Source organism: Enhydra lutris, unplaced genomic scaffold (genome assembly GCF_002288905.1).
Source record: "Enhydra lutris kenyoni isolate GAN:26980312 unplaced genomic scaffold, ASM228890v2 scaffoldscaffold34, whole genome shotgun sequence".
NCBI lineage: Eukaryota > Metazoa > Chordata > Mammalia > Carnivora > Mustelidae > Enhydra > Enhydra lutris.
Genome location: NW_019154118.1, coordinates 8993040 through 9014988, shown reverse-complemented (window position 1 = coordinate 9014988; position 21949 = coordinate 8993040). Strand labels below are relative to the sequence as shown.

The window sequence follows — 21949 nt, the reverse complement described above, 5'->3', positions numbered from 1 at the left end:
GCTCTGTATGAATCCTGGCATTCTGCTTACAGATTTTGTGTACATGGTACCTTGTCTTTGCCTGGAAAGTTTTAAACCTATCCCCTCCTCTTTCACCTAGTTTTACAAATTCTTCACAGCTTTAGAGCAAAATGTCACATGCTTGGGGAGGCCGTTCTTTTCTAATACATTCTTTACTTTTCCTTTAAAACACCCAGTTTTAAGTATATAGTCATTTTTATGATTTATTTGTATCCTTTTGAAAAAAGGTATGTCTCCCCATCAAACTATAAGCTCAAAACCAGGCAGGGACAATGCCTAGTTTGCTTCCTATGTCCTAGGACCTAGCTGGGTGTCTAGCCCACTACATACTTGCAACAAATTTTTGCTGAATGAATAAATGAACGCTTTTTCCTTTCACTCTCCTTATACCATCCTACCCCTTTATCATCTCCTCAAAGACATTTCAAATAACAGCACCAGGATCTAGCGCTTTATTATTATTATTATTATTTTAATGTAGGCTCAATACCCAGCGTGGATCCTAATGTGGGGCTTGAACTCATGCCCCTTAGATCAAGACCTGACCTGAAACCAAGAGTCGGATGCTTAACCTACTGAGCCACTCAGGTGCTGCTTCTCAAAGACATTTCAAGCCCATAAGCAGAAAATAATAAAAAAGAGACTGCCTTGGGGCGCCTGGGTGGCTCAGTGGGTTAAAGCCTCTGCCTTCAGCTCGGGTCATGATCCCAGGGTCCTGGGATCGAGCCCCGCATCGGGCTCTCTGCTCGGCGGGGAGCCTGCTTCCCCCTCTCTCTCTCTGCCTTCCTCTCTGCCTACTTGTGATCTCTGTCTGTCAAATAAATAAATAAAAATCTAAAAAAAAAAAAAAAAGAGACTGCCTTATAATAAGGATGTCTAATCGCTTTAAATAATTATGAAATAGGGCAAAACAACACCTTAAATAACTAAAAATAATCAGCCATGGCTACTGTCTCCCTTGGAGATCTCACCCATATTTAAGTTCTATTACTTAGATGCAAATGACTCCTGAATATGTCTCATAGTACCGATCTGCCCCCTGAACCAGCACCTTCATCTGTCTCCTTGGCTTAGACAGCCGACCGGCACTTGGACCTCTAAATGCCCAAAACCAAATTCGTCCCTTTTTCTCAGTATGTCATTTTATTAAGTTCCCCCATCTGTCTGTCCATCCTTCCTTTCTTTTTTCCAAGATTTTATTTATTTATTTGAGAGAGAGTATGTGAGCAAACACAAGTTGGGGGAGGGCAGACGGAGAGGGAGAAGGAGACTCTTCACTGAGCAGGGAGCCTGACATGGGGCTCAATCCCAGGACCTGAGCTGAAGGCAGATGCTTAACTCACTGACCCACCCAGGTGCCCCTTATGTTCCTCATTTCTATGACTATTACCATGGCAATTACCATGCCACCCATGCTTGAAACTTTCTAATCATTTTGAACCTCCTTTATTTTTCTAGATCCCTATCAGTCAATGGCCAAGTCCTAAAGGGTCCCACTCTAGGGGGACCTGGGTGGCTCAGTCAGTTAAGCATCTGACTCTTGATTTTGGCTCAGGTCATGATCTCAGGGTCATGAGATCAAGACCCATGTTGGGGTCCACATTCAGCGGGGAATGTACTTGAGATTCTGTCTCTTGCTCTCCCTCTGCCCCTTCCCACCCCTCTCTCGCATAAACAAATAAGCCTTAAAAAAAAAAAAAAAAAAAGATTCCCACACTAGAACCTCCCCCATCTCTTCCTTGCTATACCCGTTCCTTGCACGAAAGCTAGGGTCTTCTTTACAGAAACCACCAGGCTGGTCTCTTCCCTGCAATCCCACTGTGCCCTGCTACCACTAATCAAGCCTAAAGACATCTCTCGAATACAGGGCTCCCCTTCTCAAAAATCTTCCAGAGAAATACGATGCAATTAACCCACTGTTTTTCAACATTTAACCAATATCCCCACTTCTGCTTAACATAAAAAAAATCTCACATCCCTCCCACACCTTTATTATTGAAACATACATGCCTCGATTAAAAAAATACAATATTGCTTAAAATAAAAAATGCTAACCATCATCTGAGCTTTCAGAGAGTCACAATCCCAGATGAGGTTACGATAACAGAATAAGGAAAAAATTTGAAATACTGCCCGAATTACCAAAATGTGAAAGAGACACAAAGTGAGCAGATGCTATTGGCAAATGGGCATCGACAGACTTGCGTGATACACGGTGGCCACAAAAACACAGTATCAGCAAAGTGCGATAAAGAGAAGAAGCACAATAAAACGAGGCACGCCCGTGTTCACCCTTAGGTGAGCCCTCATCTAACATAACTAAAATTATGCCTCTAAGTGTGTCCACCTTAGTTCAACGGGCATTCGGAGATGTAAAGGTGTTGTTAGTGATGTCAACATTCTAAAAGTGTAAATGCACTAAAATTGTGCTTCTCTGCCTCTCAGCATTCAAAGCTTATTCCAGATTTTGTCAGTTGGGGTATCTTGAGCAAAGATAGCTGTTTTCGATTTCAAAGTCAAAAGAGTTAGAAGCTTCAAATTTAATGATTCCAATTTTCCAGAGCTGAAGGTAGGTATTTACTGATATTTATCTGGCAGATTGCTAAGCATCAAAATCACATAATGGCTCATGGGAGCCAGAGGAGACATCTGGCTAACCATGGAGGCAACACAGGCAAGCCAAGACTTGCCCTAAATAGGCAGACACTCAAGTAGGAAAGAAGTAAATTTAAGCCAGGGACAAACAGAAGCTGATTTTCTCAGACTAAAGAGAACACACCTATGTTCCTAGGTAAGAGTAAAACCCCCACACATGAAATGCAAGAAGTCATCAACTTAAAAAATTAATAGAACTGTAACTGCCCATTCACTGTCTTAAAGGGAAAAAAAAAAAAAAAAAAACGTATAACAAAAGCCCCCAATACTATACACATATACTCACTCACACACACATTCACCCACACAAATATACAAATGGCCATGAATGCAAGATGGTACAACCGCTCATAAAAGTTCTTTTAAGAAATGGGATGTCTTTTTGGTACCAGGATGGTAACTTCATCATAAAGACATGATTAGCAGCAAATTGCCAAAATCTATCATCAGAGTATGTTGGGGTGATTTTACATTTCCTAGGGCAATTTTCCATTTTTCAGATAAGGATATAGCCACAGAGAGATTATGTAACTTTCCCAAGATTGCGGATTTAAGCAGCAGCAAATCCTATGTCTGTCTGCTTATTCTCAAGCCCGAGGTTCTCCTGTAACATTGCTTTAATGCCAATGTTGAACTGAGATCTGCCGATGGCCACAAGAATCACATAGAAAAATACATTACGTCTTTAGGCAATACCATTTGTCTCAATTAGGTCTATTTGATTACTTACCAGGTGTATGAAACATCTTTAGTATGTTCTTAACAAACTGTGATAAAGCCTACAGCCAGCTCAGGACAAAAATATGGCTTCAATGTTATAAACAACTTAAAATTTAGCTAGGGTCAGACAGAATTTTAAAAATGTAACAAACAACTCAGTACACAAAATAGGCAGATAGCTCTTGCTAACACAGACACCCTAAGATGGGCTAAGTAAAAGATAAGGACAAACCTCCAGGAAGTTTTATTGCTTTTGCTATGTGACTCTCAAAACACACGCTGAGAAATGTACTGGTCAATCTGTAGTTGACCAGCTACTTCCAAGTTCTGGTTTTGGTAATTTCCAGACACAGCTCTTAACCTTGTAAATGATTTAAAAAACGTAGGTCCCATTCCATTTCAATAATGAAATACCCAAACTCCAGTCCATACTTATATTTAATGTACTAACTCTAACACAATTGCTAAATTGTAGAGTTTTAGGGCTGGGGAGGACTTCTGAGACAATGTCACCCAATACCATTGTTATGGGAGAAAAAGGACTAAGGTTTCTGAAGGACACAACTTTAAAACAGTGGAAAATCTGACACTCTTTTGGAGTTATTATGTATAGAGGCAGCCTGAAAGCTTCCTTGATATTGTCAAAATTGAAATGGACATGTTACTCTACATTTTTCTATCTTGTGTGAAATATTATAAGTGCACATGTCACTTAATGATTTTTTTCAAATACCCCAAATTAAAAGAAAGCTTCAAAAAAAAAAAAAGTGAGATTTTGCTACTTAATTATTGCAAGGTTTTAAGAATTAAAAAAAAAAAAGGTACTGAATAATCCTGTAAGAAAATTTATGAAAACACATTACTTTATACATTTATCTGTCCCCTAACATTCAAACACACTCTCATTCATAACACAGAGTGGAAAAGAACAGGTGAAAAAAGACAAAGTCTGTATATAGAAATGACTCTAAAGATTTCACAAACATCAAAACTTTTAATAATATCTCAGTAGGAAACAGTATCTTTAATACTGTCCATCTATCTCAAGACCCCAAGGCTCAGAAAGGTGAAGATTACAAAGCAGGGCCAAAAAATTAGTAACAGCCCTCCACTTAAGTCTCCAAATTCTGAGATTTATAGCCTAGGTACTGTCAAGAACCTCCTTTGGTGGAGGGGGCAAAAACAAGAGTCCTACCCCATATTCCCAGCAACCCATGCAAACACAGAGCCGTGTACCTGTTGTTGTTCCGACAGTTTCGACAGTTAACACACTCCAGCGGGTCGGTCCGGGGTACTGCTGTGTACAGTCCACCACCCTGGTCAGGGACAGAAGTACAGGGAAAAAGAGAAACACACATCGTGAAGATACCACAGACCTGAAACTGAACAGCCCCAAATGGAAAAGCCAGGCCAGTGATAAACAGCTACACGGTCTATTTCAACCAAACCCCAAACAAGGTTACGCTTATCATTCTTCACCAATAGTTACAAGCAAGTTCCATACAACACTGAAACTACACTTTACAAGCTGACGGCCATGTTTTTTCCATGTATTTTTGTCCTGAAAGGAGCCAAAGAAATGGAGAAATTTAGTCACTTCCCCTTCAGTGGTTCAAATCTACTGGGTCCTAAATACACTGTACTTTAGAACCTCCTGTTCATTTTTACTTTTCTAGCAGTTAAGGAACGATTTCATGTGATGCCAGTTAGAGAAACAGGGTGGAAATCTGTTTGAATGATGTCACAAGATAAACCCATCTTCATTTTCCTGTAATTATTTCGATTAGGTCTGTTCACTTGACTCCACTAAGTTTTAGAACACGTTATATTTTTCCAGATGGAGTAGATTCTCAGCCAGCAATGACTTGGAGGGGAGGATTAATATTTTGATGTTGCTTTTGGCGGAAACTGCCCGGCAATTAAGAAAAATGCCCGGATTAACACATACCTCATTGTAAAATGCTTGCTTGACATATATAATGTCAAGAGTTCTCCACAACTGATGTTCAGAATTGAACCAGCCTTTCGGTCAGAGTAAAAACTCTGCTTTCAGATGAAAACCAGCAGAACGGAGTCTGATAAGGGTGGGAGAGGTTGTCACAGTGCACCCAAACCCAGGGCAGTTCTTCAAGGTTAAGGAAAGTTCAGGCAATTGTTTTTCCCAGAACACTTTCCATTTCCATTCATCCCGTAACAACAGCCAGAATCTAAGCAAACCCAAAGTACTGAAAACGACCCTCAACATTCTTGATCCAACTAGCAACAGGGATTTTTAAGAAAACATTGTGAGAAAGAATAGCTTCTGTTACGTTCCATCTGTGAGCAGAAGCTTCAAAGCTTCGCAAAATGAAGTCAGCCTACGGGGTAATGTGTTACTTGAATCACCAAACACATCAAAGTTAATTCGATGATTTTTATGATCACCAGTATTTTGAAAATTTCCCCACTTCCTCCCACCCAGAAAAGATAAGAAAACTAATGAGTAAAAACCGCAGATGAGAGCCTCTAAAATTGTACACCTGAAGGGGCAACTATTATTTAAATAGTAATTCATTGTTCAAAAAAACCCAAACTGCCGTGTCCAAATCCTCAATCAAACATCAGGTTTATTTTTTTTCTTCTTACGGAAACAGCATGTGCTATTCAAACCTTAATGTTCTCTCCTTTCGTTTCTTGGACACTGTTAGTAGTTTGGACCAGGAATGGTGACCAAAACGTTTATGAAGTCTGAATATAAGCCATGTCTTTCCACGTAAAATAATAAAATCATTATTCTCTTTTGGTAATGAGATGCACTCAAGCAAACTAGGTATTTTTCTACAATACACTAAAAATAGATCACCCAAAACCCATTAGATGCCCAGCTCTAAGATACAAATATGTATTACAGTTTTGCTCTCCAAATGCAATATTTTACTAAATCTTTGTTGAAGTTGAGGATGAAAAAACTCTGAACTTTTTCAGATTTTAGCACTTCGTGGGTTATGGCAAATTTGTCTGTAATCAGAACAATGACAAAAACTTCAATGAGTGCTTGATTACACAATGAGTGCAACCAAATGTATCACCCATTTGATTGAAAAATTTTCAATTTCATTGAAAAATGAAAAACGTGGATGCACAGCCAAACAGTGTAATAAATCAAACTTCCTAATGCAGAGAACCTCTTTAACCAGCATAAATGTAAAATACGCTAGTCATTCTATTCCCATTTCAAAAATTAAACTGTATCACTGAATTCTCCCTGAAATAAAGCGTTTTTCAAGGTCTATCACTCCTTGTGGCTAAAGAATACTAATATTATAAAAGCCAAAAATCCCGGGGCACCTGGGTGGTGCAGTCGGCGAAACACCCGACTTTTGGTTTCGGCCCACGTCATGCTCTCAGGGTTGTGAACTTGAGCCCTGCATCAGGCTCTGCACTTGGGGCAGAGTCTGTTTGAGACTCCCTCTCCTTCTGCCCCTGCACTTCCATTCTCTCTCTCTCTCTCTCTCAAATAAATAAATCTTTAAAAAAATAACAAAAAATATAAATAAATAAATAAAAGGCAAAAATCTTACAGGCAACAACCCTACCGCACTTGGGACCCAACAAACAAAAGAAACTAACTATAGGTCAGAAGCCACAATCTGGTGGTCTGCAGATAGGTTCCACGTGGCCTATGCAATGCTTCCAAAAATTGGAAGTAGTTGCCAACAGGTAAAAAAATCTGGCAATTTTGCCTAGATTTACAAGATATTTTGGAAAAAAAAAATCAGAAAACCCGGTAACCGCAGGCCCTCAGTACTGTGTGCCCATAACTGGCATGAGCTGTAGCTAGGGCTCTCCGGGCTGCGACCACCTCCACCTGCTTTGCTCAAGTTCACGATCTACCTGGCTCCTCTAAAGCCTATGAGTTTTCAGACTCTGCTCTAAATGAAGCAAATTTAAAGTACTGGGTCCACTCTACACCCAGTGGTATTTCAAACTCTCAAGGATAACTTTCAGGGGCGCCTGGATGGCTCAGTGGGTTAAGCCTCTGCCTTCGGCTCAGGTCATGATCTCAGGGTCCTGGGATCAAGCCCCACATCAGGCTCTCTGCTCGGTGGGGAGTCTGCTTCCCCCTCTCTCTCTGCCTGCCTCTCTGCCTACTTGTGATCTCTGTCTGTCAAATAAATAAATAAAATCTTTGGAAAAAAAAGAAAAAGAAAAAGAATAACTTCCAGCCAGTTCATTAGTGGGATTCCACTTTCACTGTGAAATAATTTTAAAATATGAACCAGTGATTTATATATGATGACGAATGTAACTATCACCTGACAACAGAACGCTTACAGAGATTACTCTCCATCAAGGCGCTGCCAGTAACACAGACTATTTTTAGTCTAATAAACCCAGGTTTCTATGTTGACAAAAGCCAAGTAGGCTGACCCTGTTCTTGCTCCCCGGCACCATGGGGCATAGGGAGGCTTTATTTATAATTAGGTCTCTTACATTTACTAGGTGACGAGGATGTTCAAAATCCACATGTGTCCTGGGTAGTGAGCTTGTGTGCCCCGAGTAAAGCCCTCCGTTTAAGCTCCCATTCATGACTCCACTGACTCCATTGGGGATCTTATGGTGAAGATGGGAGCAGCCATTGCTGAGACCGCCATTGCTTATGAAGCTTCCATGAACATTCCCATTTATCCGATTTGTGCCAGGCAGAGTAGTATATTCCACCATCTGCCCGTTAATATCTGACCCCTGGTAGAGATATCCTGGAGGGTCATACTCTGTTAAGAGAGAACAAAAAGGCGGGGGGGGGCGGGGAAAGGTAAGATAATGAAAAAGACAATCTTCTTGCTTAGGCAGTTTTATTAATAAACCCCTAAGAAACTATAAATACACTAAAATAAAATGCCCTGAATGTGTTCACTTAAAGTCTAATTATGAGATAGGCTTTAAGAAAGTTATGGCTCTTTCCTTGTGTGGAGACAGCTAGGAACTCTGAGTTAATTAAGGCCTTGTTAGTGGGAAGAGAAATTAACCAGAGAGAAATTACTCAAGAGAATTAATAAATCATGCAAGTTGCAACCATCTGAGTACCGGCAACATTAAAAGAGAGTGTTTAAACTCCTACACACTTCAAAGTGCCGAGGGAAATTATAAAACAACAACAGAAGGCAAATGTTAGGTAGGATATTTTAAATTGTAATAAGCAACACTTTTAAATGAAGGATGGAGCTGTGTATACATCCACTGATGATCGGTTCCTTGGTTCATACAGCCCATGTGGAAGTGGTGGGGTACTAAAGGCAAAAGGCTAATGATTCCATTTCCTTTTATGAAAAGCACTTAAATAGTTGCCTCAAAATTCCAAATTCCAGAGGCACACTTGCTACACGTATTTAGAAAAAGTGGAACAGCCCTTAGAAAATACAGCACTTAAATTGTACAGGACTTGTTGGCAGTTTTGATAAATTCTTCAAAGGTCTTAGAGCAGGCCAAGTACTAGATGAGGTGTCCTTCCTCCTGTTACCCAACTTCTTGCACAGGTGAGTTATCGTCGGTATACCTGCTTATCTTTTCTGCTAAACTATAAGCTGACAGGGGTACCTGGGTGGCTCAGTGGGTTAAGCCTCTGTCTTCAGCTCAGGTCATGATCTCACAGTCCTGGGATCGAGCCCTGCATCGGGCTCTCTGCTCAGCAGGGAGGCTGCTTCCCTCCTCTCTCTGCCTGCCTCTCTGCCTACTTGTGATCTCTCTCTCTCTCTCTCTCTCTCTGTTAAATAAATAAATAAAATCCTTAAAAAAACCCCAACAACTATAAGCTGTCAGGGCAGAGGCCAGGTTTAGTTTCTTACCACTGTATCCCCATTGTCTAACACAGTGCCAGGCACATCAAAGACAATCAGTGAGTATCTTCTGAATATGACTGAATGGAAATCACTACCATAAATTTCCATCTTTGAACATATCACCAAGTCACAAAGGAAAATGACCTTAACAAGATCAAGCTTGCTTAGACAACTAGAGCAGCACTTCTCTTTTAAGGACTGAGTGCACACTCACAGGATTAAAGTCAATGACACGATACCAATTTAGAAAAAGACTCAATCAAATGTTCTCCAACCCTTTAAGCCTATCACCACCACCACCACCACCTCTCTCCCTGTCTATCTCCTAGAAAGCACCAGTTCAATAGAAACAAATCACCTTTTTTTCTTTCCCCCTGAGCTATTAGCTTTGATTCTCTTATTCTGGAGTCAAAGGGGAAACCAAAAAACCTCCTCCCACCAAAGACTAAAGTCTCTGCCTGATTCGAGCCCCTTGTCTTATCAGAGCTGGGAGAAAGAAGAAAGGTGGGGAGGAGAGAAACTAGGGAAAGAAGAGGGAAAAGGGGTTCTAGGTTATCTGTTGTCATATGGCACCATCACTCCCATTACTAGACACACGTAGGGGGAAAGAGATGCCAGGCTGGAGCAGTACTGGTACCTCAGGGACTGAAACAGGACCTTAACCGAGGTCATTCCGTAACAGTAACTTAGAAAAGTATTCCTCTCCCTCATTTCCAGCCTTTCCTACTCCTATTGCCAAGACCTGCACTAGTACGGAGGTGTTCCCGCAGCAATTCCACAGCCCATGCTTCAAGAACGCAAGCTCTTCGGTGGTCTGACAAAGCCAGAGTTTCCCAGCACAGTCGGCTATTTACTGAGAGACCTGCCCGGTTTTGGCTTTGCTGTTTATTTCTACTGGGCAATTTTATGTGATGCTCCACTTGCTCCGGCTGACAGCTCAAACAGTCTGAAAGTCACCTCGCCTGACTGCAGAGTAACTGACGCACTTTATACCGTGACAAGAACCCACGACAGTATTAGGGATCAATATTTATTCTGACAATATTTTCCTACCCGTCTTTAGAAAAAGACAAGGAAAGAGTGATGAATGGCTCACTCTGTATGGTGTTTTGCTGGCGGTTCTTCCACAGGCACATGGCAATGAAGACCATGAGAATGAGGACCATGACACCGAGCACACAGCCAACAATCAGATACAACATGTCGCTGCTTCTGCTGGGGCTGCTTGCAGGCCCGGCGTTTCGTCCACTTCCTGAAGCACTGGGAGGGGTACTCAAGTCTTTGACGGGATACTCAGAAGCTCCAGGAAGGCGTTTCACTAGTTGACATACAAAGGAAAACATGATGTCAGAGTGAATACAGACTCTGTGGAATGGTTTACTCTCTGAAGGAGGTCTGGGTAGGAATGCACAGCCAGTCTGTTTACACTTGTTACTGGGATGATCTGACCACCAGCAAGGGCTCCAAAGCTGAAAAATCTGATGTGCTTAAGTCTCGGTCCATAAATACTAGAGAAATCATAACGTCAGAGAAAGAAATGCCCTCGGCGTAACCCAACTGCTGTCTGATTACCTGCTCAACCTTATGGATGGGACCGAAACTCCTCTCTATGTGACACACTTTGAGCTGAGTAGGATTCAAGATTACATATTTTATGCCTCTTTTATGTGACTGAGATGAAAGATCTGACTTTGGACCAAACAATTACATACAATGCCAAAAACCTCCCGCTTAACATTAAGCATTCCAAAACCATTGACCTTTGGGGTCCACATAAATGCAGTTCTTTATCTTAGTTCGTTGATATTCTGGAAAATAGTGACAACAAAAGCTAATAACAGGTGGGACTCAAACCCCATTTTCTCTGTCCTCCAATAATATGTTCTTAATGCTTTAAATGCCATAGAAAGCAGCAAAGCACAGTGGCCGACGCCTGCTCTCTGGAACCAGACGGCCCGGGGGCATATTCTGTTCCACCACTTATCCCTAGCGGCATGACCTTAACCTCCAGGAACCAGTTTCTGCATCTGGGAACTAGAGATAAAAATAAAATCTCTACAGCAAGGTTGTAATAAAGAGTAAACGAGTTAATCATGTAAAGCACTTAGAACAGAGCCTGCCACACGGCAGTGTTCAATCCACTTTGTTACTATTAGCTATGATATTATATTTCCTGTTATGGCTCCTAACGACCCAGTGGAGCAGAGTGGTCCTTAAAAAATTCTACTTCAGGGGCGCCTGGGTGGCTCAGTGGGTTAAAGCCTCTGCCTTCCACTCAGGTCATGGTCTCAGGGTCCTGGGATTGAGAACCGCATCAGGCTCTCTGCTCAGCGGGGAGCCTGCTTCCTCCTCTCTCTCTATCTGCCTCTACTTGTGACCTCTAAAAATAAATAAATAAAAATATTTAAAAAAAAAAATTCTACTTCAATGGACATTATGTTGGGGTTCAATTTTCTAGCACCATTATGCAGAACAGAACTAGGAATCCATAAAGAAGAGGCCACCTTCCAAAGGACAGAGGTCTCCAACCCTGAGAAATGGATGAATAGTTGGCAGAGACTCTAAAGGAAATTCCTACTTCAGGTGGGATGTTGGATTAGACAATTCTAAGATCCCTGCCAATTCTAAAGAAAACAAACGGGTTTCTTTCTTTTTTTTTTTTTTTTAAAGATTTTATTTATTTATTTGTCAGAGAGAGAGAGAGAGAGAGAGCAAGCACAGGCAGACAGAGTGGCAGGCAGAGGCAGAGGGAGAAGCAGGCTCCCCACAGAACAAGGAGCCCGATGTGGGACTCGATCCCAGGATGCTGGGATCATGACCTGAGCCGAAGGCAGCTGCTTAACCAACTGAGCCACCCAGGCGTCCCAACAAACGGGTTTCTGAGGCAAAATAGACGTTGCAGATCATACATTAAAGATCACAATTACCCAGAGGGAAGTCCATCGGCTTTATTCACTCTTCATTTACTCTTTATTTATTCATAATTCTACCAAGCTTGACGATTTTGCCAGTCTCTGCTAAAGTTAAAAATTTCTGTGGTGGATGGTGAGTGAGACACATCAACAGCAATAAGAAGACAAAGTTAGCACTAGGAAGAGGAGGAGGAGATGGAGGAGGAACAGGTGGGGAGAGGGAGGGGAGAAGAGGGTAAGGGAGGGGGAGGAGGAGGAGCCAGAGGGGGAGGAGACAGAGGGGATGGGGGAGGGGAGGAGGAGAGGGAAGGGAGGAGGGAGCAGCAGCAGGCAGAAGAGGAAGAAGAAGCTAAGACCATGAAACAAGAAAAGTGAGATGAGAAATGAAAGAACCAAAGAAAAATCATGACAGTCTATGATCTTTAAGGGCAGGGGGAAACGGCTGGCCTCAACACCTCGGTCATTCCTAGAAAACTTTACTGAATGACTAAAGATAAGACAATCATTGTTCACAACAAGAACCTTGACTCATTTCTTTAAAAGCAGAGATTGTGTATCCTACGTTCTCTCTTTAAACAGGCTAGGAATTGTATCATACATTTGAGAAAGTTATTCAGTATGAACGGCTAATGTTTTAAAGAGGTGTTTTCATTTGTCAGTGACCTGAAAGTCTGTAGGTAGAACCTTTTCTTCTCCAGCAAAGTCTCCTCCTCCAGCATTTAATGAGGCATACAATTATAGACACAGCTATATCATAATACTATTTAAACAATACAGTTATTACACTGTTGTCTGTGTTTTGCCTGGCTAGATTCTTAAATGTCTTGTGGACAGAGATGATAAATTTCATTTTTATTTAATTTTGCCCTAAGTATTACAACACTCTACAGGCAAGTAAGAAATGTCCATTAACATATCACAGTGACTGGGACAAAAAGCCCCTCAAATATATACTAACCAAAGTAAATCTAGAGGTCTGTGTATATATAGACTTAAAGGTAGATTTAATATGTGGGTTTTGCTGCAGAAAGTCGCATGACTTAGCATTAAAAGATGGAACTACGTCTTGTCTTTATAATTCCATTTTTCCAAGCCTCATTTTCTTCATTTTTAAATCAGCATCATAAAATCACCTATCGCAGGCACAAAAGGTTGCCATTCAGCAGCCTTTTCCTCCCACACTAGCAGAGCCCACTTCCATTCAGCTGTCCACTCAAACCCCACACAACTCGAGTAGGTCCTGGTCAATCATTCCATTCCCAGGGAATGATCTGGGGAGCACAGTGTGACTGAGTTCTGACCACCGAGACTAGAAGGGTGTGGGGGATAGGTGAGGATTTGGGGAAATTTCCTCTTGTTCTTAAAAACAGACACAAGTTAAAACAGTCCCTTTTTTGGTCCAATTAACTGAGACTGGACATGAGTTTTTAAATAGCCATGTAGCTGTTTCTATCATTCATGTGTAGCACTGCCATCCTAAAAACAGAAGACACTGCACAATCCATGCATTGGCAGAGTCAAGAATTTCAATTTAGCATTAGCACACTGCTGACGCTGAACTGAGCCACCGTGCTTAAGAAGTAGACAGTGTTATGCATAACCATCATGGAAGAAGCCACTTAAAGCATACAAAGAGCTCTTCCTGAAAATTATACTTTTGTTTTGAAGTTTTCTAATTCTCGCAGCAATTCCAATTTGCAGAAATTATCCAGCAAATGCTTCTACTCTCTTTGTGCAGAGAAAAAAGAAGGGAAGTGACTTACTGAAATTCATGAATACAATCGATGCTTAAGTAAACTAATGAGAGAAGTGCTTTAGCCAATATATTCTATTTTCTGTTGGGATGGTCTTAATACCTACACCTAGGGAACGATCCAAAGCAGACGCTTCCTTAGGTAAACACATCAAGAGTCAGAAGGAATAATGCAGAATTTGGAATTCCAGCACCATTCGGGGACAAAGCTCGAGCTCTCATTCCTTTCCTACCTTTAGTTTCGCAGATCATCACGTTACTAAACTCGCTTTCTCCCCCTTCGTTGAAGCACTGCATTTTAATATCGTAGGAAGTTTCTGGTTGCAGATGGCCAATCATGTGCCACTGCTTTGAACCTAGAAAGAAAAAATATAAAAGAAGTTTTACGTATCGTACGACCTGCAAGGTGATCTCAAAACAAGGCCGGAATAGCATGTATCACCATAGAGTCAGTCTGTGCAATGAAAACCATCTTAATAGATGTATTTCAGTAATACTCCCCAGATAAACAGCATTTTTTTTAATGGGCCACGAAACAAAGGACAAGAGGTAGACTGAATTCAAGCCATACCCGTGTGTTGGTACTAATACTCTGCTTTGTTATAAATAGTTAGTGGTGAGTCTTTCATAAAATACATGTTGGCTTTATGCATAGGTGAAGGAAAAACAAAAACACTCAAGTCCTCTGATGCCCCATTTTAGCCTAGCGAGTCAATCTACTCTGTCCACCAGACAGAATACTGTACACGAGATCCACAAATGGTGCCTTATCCAGGACAAGTGACCATTTATTTACAAGACAGGTCTTAGAGAAACTCTCCATCCCACTGGACTGAACGTGACACGAACGGACAGCTCAGCATGTGCCTGAATAAATGGTTGAGAATCATCAAAAAGCAAAATCTACAAGGGGAACCTATGGGTTCCTGTTCCCACTATTTCTCTTCTTTTGCGTCAGGGTCACGAAGCCACTTAATACCAACAGAATGATTTTGTTATCCACAGCACATGGCCAGTGTTTCATCTAGAAACACTCTTCAACTGAGTACTCCTGAATGCCTCGCTCTCCATGTTCACTCCCATGGGCATGTGACGAACATTAATAAACAGGGACACTTCTGCCAGATTCAGTGAACTCTTCAGGCACCTTTAACCCCTCTTAGAAAATACCTCTTCAAGCTGTTTCCACAGTTCCTGAGACACTCAACTATACCACCTACTGATTCAAGACTTAATTGAAGGGGGAGGAAAAACAAAACCAAACCAAGCATCCAAGTATAAATCTACTTGGCTGATAGGACCAAGAGCACTAGGTTCCTTTCTAATTCAACACAGACAAAAATACTCCAAACCGGAAACACAAGCCCTTTTGCAGGTCACCATCACAAAATCCCTCTTTCATAAAGACCCAGAGTTTACACGAAGAGAATCTGCTTGTTCTCTGGGACCAAGGGACTCTGAAAGGCTTGAGAAGTAAGGAATTCTATGCCCCCTTTGTAAGTGTAAAGAGGATCCTACAATAAACTTGACTCAAAACCTTGACTCAAAGACTGGAATAGACCTACTCTGAAATTCCACAAACTTTTTCAAAGACTTCTATTTTTTTCTCTGTCCTTGGGTCCTTTCTTGCCCAGCCCTACCCTCACCTAACTATAAACATTCTCCCGAATAATTTCCACCCCAGATTTGAAGTTTTCCCTTCAAAGCCCTAGGCAAAACGGAATTAAACTACACCTCTGATATGTTACAAATGAGAGAAAATTGTTAAAAGAACACAAATTTTGTTAGATTAGGATTCCACTGTTAGGGTAATTCTTCGAATGGCTAAATGACAGAAATCACTAGTAGAGACAAAGAGTCTTTACTGATCATTGATGAATAAGACAGCTAAGTGTATTATCAGGTTGAAAGTCAACCACCAGCATAACGTGTGCTTAAACGGGTAATTTTTTTCTCAAAAGATGTTTTAGAAAAGGTGAGAAACCAAAGCAACAGGCTTAGAGATTAGGATGCCTGCCTGATGCTTTCATCTATTTGAAACTCAACTTTGTAAGACACAAATATTCATCACAAAGGCACTGTCTGCCAGAAACATTTACAGTTTATCCCAATGTGGAACTTAATTCAGAAGATAGGATAACTTAATATCATTGCTCTTAGTGGATTCTTTAACACTGTAATTGAATTTCAGACTTTTTCCCCAAAAGCTTAAACAATTCTGAGTCAATACAGAGAAGTAATCTAAAACTTTACTTTAAAGAGAACATTACGTGCAAGGGGTAAATACTTTTGTTCCTTGGTTTGGGAGAACAGCCCAATAGTTTAAAACTACCACAAAAAGAATTTCAAATGCATAAACTTGAAAATAGGGAATAAGCAAATTACACAGCACAGTGAAGCCCACTTAAACATCTAACTGTTTCGTCTACTAAGTTTATAAACAAGTTTTCTGTGAACCAGAAGGCAAAACTCACATTTGCAGACACTACTAGTGGATATAGAAGCTCCCATAAAGTAATTTCCCAGTTCCACACACTATGTTCACACCCCACAAGCTCGCAAAAGTTCAAAGATTTAACTAGAGAGTATCCTTTAAAAACTGGTGACTGGTGGATATTTCTAGAGAGTGGAACCAGGAGAGGTAGGGAAAAGAGAGACATGGAGAAAGAGAAAGAGAGAGAGAGAGACAGAGAGAGTTTTCCCTTTACTTACATTTACCTTGTTTAGAACTATTTTATAGCAAATGTTTAACCTCTGCCGAAAGAGTTTAAAAATGAAAGTCTGACAGCCCTACATTCCTAACCCAGCTAAACTAAAATGAAAACCTCACTAGGACTCAAATCTCAAATAGTGACTAACAACTCTTAACCATTTCTTCTTCTTGGGTAGCCTTTCTAGAAAGTGAAGAGTGTATGGAAAAGTGCCCCTAACTGAATAGTTTGTTGAAGTTCATGAACTGAACGTACCCGTGCTACCAATACCTAGGTCAAGAAAGGAAACGGTACTGGCACCCTACCCCACATGCTTCTTCTGGTCACTTCTCCCTCAGGACAGCAACTATCCTAACTTCACAGAATAGTTTGGCCACTGACAAGTCTCTTCCCTCATTTCCTCAATTCTTCATGTTTAAACCAGATTTTAGAAACTGATTTGCTTCCTACTTTTCCAGATGAAGAGAAATAATCACTCTTTGATTCAAAAAATATTTACTGAGCACCTACTATGTACCAGGTATTAAAACTCAGATGATAACCTTTTACTACTTTACAAAAGACACTCCACCGGATAAACATTAAAAGGAATACCACAATATTTAAAGAAGCCTGATAGAGCATATTTAAACTGACTTATTATAAGGCTACTGCTACCAAAAACGATAGGCAGTATTCGATGTCAAGAAGTCACATGGAAATAACCTTGGCCTAGGGCTGTTTTCTCACATGACCCATTTGGGATGTTAGCAATTCAGAGTCGGAATCTTGAAGTGCAAAAAAACCCTCTGAAGAAGACTTCTTCTCAAAACAAGAACCCAAGACACCATTGAGAAATAAGCATCCAGCTTCTACTGAACAGCTCCAACATTAGGGAGTTTCTTATTTTGTTAAAAATCCTGCACAGAGGGGTCTTCCTTATGCTACTTCCTGTTGGCTGCACTTCCACCAACTGGCAGAGCTTCTCCTCCGCTTAACAGTCAGTCAGGATGTGAAGACAGCTGTCATGTTACTTGTTTATCACCCCATTTCCAGCCTCATCATCCCCAGACATTCCCTTGTTCTTTCTGGACTCCAATTGTTCCTTCATTCGATAAATCCCGAACACCGCACCATTGTAGGGGCTGGGAATATAACCTGGGAAGCAAAGGCTCCTTGCCTACAGAGAGGCTAAGATTTAGTGAGGGAGACAAACTAAGTAAATAACTTCATATATCCACACACACACACAGACACACCCGCTCCTTACACAGCAACCATGATGACATCTACGACAGAACCATAAAGGCCACAGTTAGAAATAACACCCAAGGTATCTCACATACAGAGGCGGGTGTTATCTGAGGAAATGACATTGAACCACAAAACAGAAAAGTGCAGTGACCTAAATAAGACACTGGAAGAGGAGTCCAGGAAGTAGCAGGAATTGCCACGTGTCACTGTCCGGAGGCAAGACAGGTCTTGGTGCACACAAGGAAACTCAGAAGGCCAGTGTGTCACAGAAGAAACACGGTGGGGGGGCGGGAGGGTGAGGAAAGGGTGCACGAGACTGGCGGCCGGTGTAGACAGTGGCCAGCAGACCATCTGCAGCCTTCAGACCACATGCAAAGTTCTGGATCAGATTTTAGGTGCAGGGGAAAGGCAGTTTCGGCACCCTTCACTGTCTCGGCTGGTTTTTACTCTACGTGTATTCCAATTTCTCAGCATCTCTAAAAGTGGATTACATGCTCAAGATGCACTTGTTCTAGTACAGACTTCAGTGGAACTGGGACTGAGACATATTTTTTAAAATACAGTAGCAGTTGCAAGTGACTTTTATACCCAGGTTACCATTCACTTAAATAAAACAGAAAACAGAATTCTTTTTCAGATGAACTGCTGACAAATGGTATCTCCCCCATACTTCGGTAATTGTTTCTATGACCAAAATGCAAGCTACTGCATATATTAAATTGGAAAGACGGTCTTTCTTTGGGAAGAAGTCAAAGTAATAGTGGACATAACAGTTCATGCTTTCTCTACCTTAAGCTGGGGTGATGGTTCTCGTAATATTTAGAAACCCCCTCCATCCAAGCTCCTTACTGGGACTCCAGCTTGTCGAGGGACTTACCTTCTACCACATCCCTCTTGTAATCACTGTCATTATCACTATCCGTCGGCCGGTAGTAGATATAAAATCCTTGAATGGGAGTATTATTGTTACTTGATGGAATATACTAAAAGAAGAGAAGCAAAAACTTGTAAGGACAAAAATAAGTGTAACCTTCAGAGCCATGAAGATTCCTTTATCTGTGTGGCGATCTTTTTCTAGCTTCATTTTGCAAACATCCTTGGCGGCCATTTTGAAGTTAATTCAAAGGCAGTCAAAGGTATTAAGCACATTTAGTTTCTCTGTTGGGCTGAGCAAAAATAAAGTAGTATACTTCACAAGGTTCAGAAGCAGAAAGGGACATTTGGTTCAAAAGAAACAGATCCTGAAAGGATAATTAAGTTAACACTTGGATGAGAGCTGAAGAGACAAGTTTATTTTTAGCCCTGCCCCACTTACCCACATGTGCTTTCAGACAAGTATCTGTGCCCTTCAATTTTCCCCGACTTAAAAGTTAAAAACATTTGCTATTCATAATATCGTGTCACCAGAAAAGTAAATCGATCGTTAACATGGCCAAATACTTAAAAGTTAAAAACATTTTACTAATCACAATACCAGGTCATGAGACCATTAAGTCGATCGTCAACATGGCCAAACAAGAACGTGTCTCGATAGAGAAGATGTCCCACTCACCGTCCACTTCAGCATGATCTGGGTATCGCTGACAGCTTCGGTATATGCGATGTGAGGTCCCGTGATCGGACGGTTAGAGAAACGATTGGGGAACCCAGCCACCTGATAAGGACGAGACGCCGAACTCCGGAAACTCTCGCCATAATGGTTGATGGCAATGACCCTAAACTTGTATGTTGAACCTTTTGAGGGAGGGAAAAAAAAAAACAAAACCCAGTTTTTAATAAATGGCCATACGACAGCTGAAGGTATGACGGTCAGAACAAGACAACTGCGCTCAAGTCTCCGTGTTAACAAACACGTCCTCTGAAGCCTATACGGTAAACTGATTCCAACCCGCCTGCCAGCTTCTGTCGGCCAGTAGCGTGTGTTTATGATGAGCCAGATTCCAAGAGCTTAGGAGGAGTGACCAGGAGACAATGCCACGGAAGAGGAATGACGTCTGTCACAGAAGGGGCGTGCAGAGAACGGGAAAGAGCACGTTTACTCTCTTTACCGTCATGTTCTAAAGTCATAACCATCAAATACAGTATTAGTTGAAGTATCTGTGCTCAAAACTAGGGTCTTTTCCCTTTGAAAGAAACCACCGAAGCGAAGTTTAACAGGGCAAATACGCTTCGGAAGGGGCACTGTGTGGGTGACAGCAGATGTCACTCTGATTGCAACAAGAATAGGATAAGAAGCAGCAGATTAAAAAAAAAAAAAAAAAGAATCAGGAGCAGATTTAAACTACAACAGAAGGCATTAATTTGCATTACATATTAAGTACTTAAAAAAAGAAAAACTCTAAGGACTGTGAGCTTCTGAAGCTCTGCATCTAAAGAATAAACGAGACTCCTCCAGCGTGTTTCCTGACAGCACAGACATAACCACTGGGCTTCCGAAGACGGTGTTTTCCGCCTAAAAAGTGCTATTGAGTCTCACCCTCATTTAAAACTTGTCACCTTCTCCCAACGATACCTACAGGCCCCTAGGCTCATGTTACCTGTTCAGACAAACACAGGCATTTGCTGCTAAGTCCATCTAAAAGTCCATAAACAAAATAGTCATGAAACCTAACAGATACAAGCCATGCAAATGCATCTGTGATGATGGCTTTTCTCTCACGCGGTTTAACTACCCGCACGCAGCCTCAAGATAGTGGGGTGATGGTGGGGGAGGGGGGCTCCTTCTGCTGAAATGAGACTTACAGAGCAAAGAAGACTTAGGTGTTCTCTCATTTCCATAGCCTAAGCGCTAAGTATAACTAGGCTGAGGTTCATCATTAGAGCAAACAATTTTAGTCAAATAACAAGCAATTTTCCTCTTAAAACATGTAATCATAGCAAAACACCTACACACACATACACAAAGATGACATCGCAACGCTCTTTCTAAGTTACTGACAGTTAAAGATATCCAAAACCCAGAAAAAAATTATAAGTAAATTATACATTAGGTAATTATTAAAAAACTGAGTTTTTGAAGAATTTCTAATGATACTGGAAAATGCCTGTGATATAGGGAAAATGGGGTCACAAAACAGTATTTATGGCATGATCCTGGCATGATTTATGGTATGATTAAAAAACAAAAAAGGGTACAAAACATATACCAAAGTGTAAACATTGCTTATCTCTGGATCAGCAGGTTTCGGGTGACTTCTTCTCTTCTCTCTAGTTTCTTTCCTTTCAAATTTTCACAGAATAGGTTCCCATTACTTTAACAACTAGAGGAATACAAAATCATTACAAATAGGCATCTAAAGTCAGCACAGGGCGCGTAGGTGGCTCAGTTAGTTGAGCATCTGCCTTCACCTCAGGTGGGGATCCCGGAGTCCCGGGATCGAGTCCCACGCCAGGCTCCCTGCTCCTCGGGGAGTCTGCTTCTCCCTCAGCCCCTCCCCCCACTCATTCTCTCAAACTCTTTGGCTCTCGTGCTCTCTTTCTCAAATAAATAAATAAAATGTTAAAAAAAATAATAATGAAGTCAACACAGATGACAAAAAAGGAAATGTTTGAGTATTAGTACCTGGCTCTAAGCTACGAACTTCCACAGAAAGTTTGGAAGGAGGGATATCTTCAGCGGCCACCAGCCAATCACTGGTCCTCATCCGTTTGTATTCGACCTTGAAGGCAGTGATTGGAGAACCCCCGTTGGCCCGAGGAATCCAAGTGACGTAGACAGAGGTCTCCGATGCCGTGGAGATGGTAGGCCGGTCAGGTGCCTCTGGAACTAAACACGGAAACATCCATTCCAATAACCCACGGTGTCAGAGACAAGAATAACTCAAATAAACTGAAAGGGATAAATTCCTAAGCAACATTTTATTAAAGGTTCATCACCAAACTTATTAGCAGAGTTAGTAACATCATCATAACTATCTTCCCGCCCCCTGTTAAAAGCTAACAGGCAACGAAATGGCCAAAAACAGGAAATAAAAGGAAGGAAAAGCAAGATATATAAACTTGAGAATTAGCTCTAAAAAACTGAAAGTAAATGGTAATGAGAATAGTGACCATGCTACTTTGGATTCAGAGCTAAACAGTGTATAAGTTATTATTACTCGGTGCCTCATGTCTGATTGTGCTTAT

At 41.2% G+C, this 21949-nt stretch overlaps 1 protein-coding gene across 1 annotated transcript in view; it reads right to left on the bottom strand.

Moving 5' to 3' along the window:
* LOC111153834 (cell adhesion associated, oncogene regulated) overlaps positions 1 to 21949 on the bottom strand; it is a 62825-nt gene that overhangs the window by 11968 nt on the left and 28908 nt on the right. The window contains exons 11-17 of the mRNA XM_022513091.1: positions 21387 to 21590; positions 19377 to 19558; positions 18702 to 18807; positions 14114 to 14236; positions 10312 to 10533; positions 7870 to 8150; positions 4633 to 4712 (exon numbers count right to left, since the gene is read on the bottom strand). Coding sequence (XP_022368799.1) covers positions 4633 to 4712; positions 7870 to 8150; positions 10312 to 10533; positions 14114 to 14236; positions 18702 to 18807; positions 19377 to 19558; positions 21387 to 21590 — 1198 coding nt within the window. The remainder of the gene's footprint in view (positions 1 to 4632; positions 4713 to 7869; positions 8151 to 10311; positions 10534 to 14113; positions 14237 to 18701; positions 18808 to 19376; positions 19559 to 21386; positions 21591 to 21949) is intronic.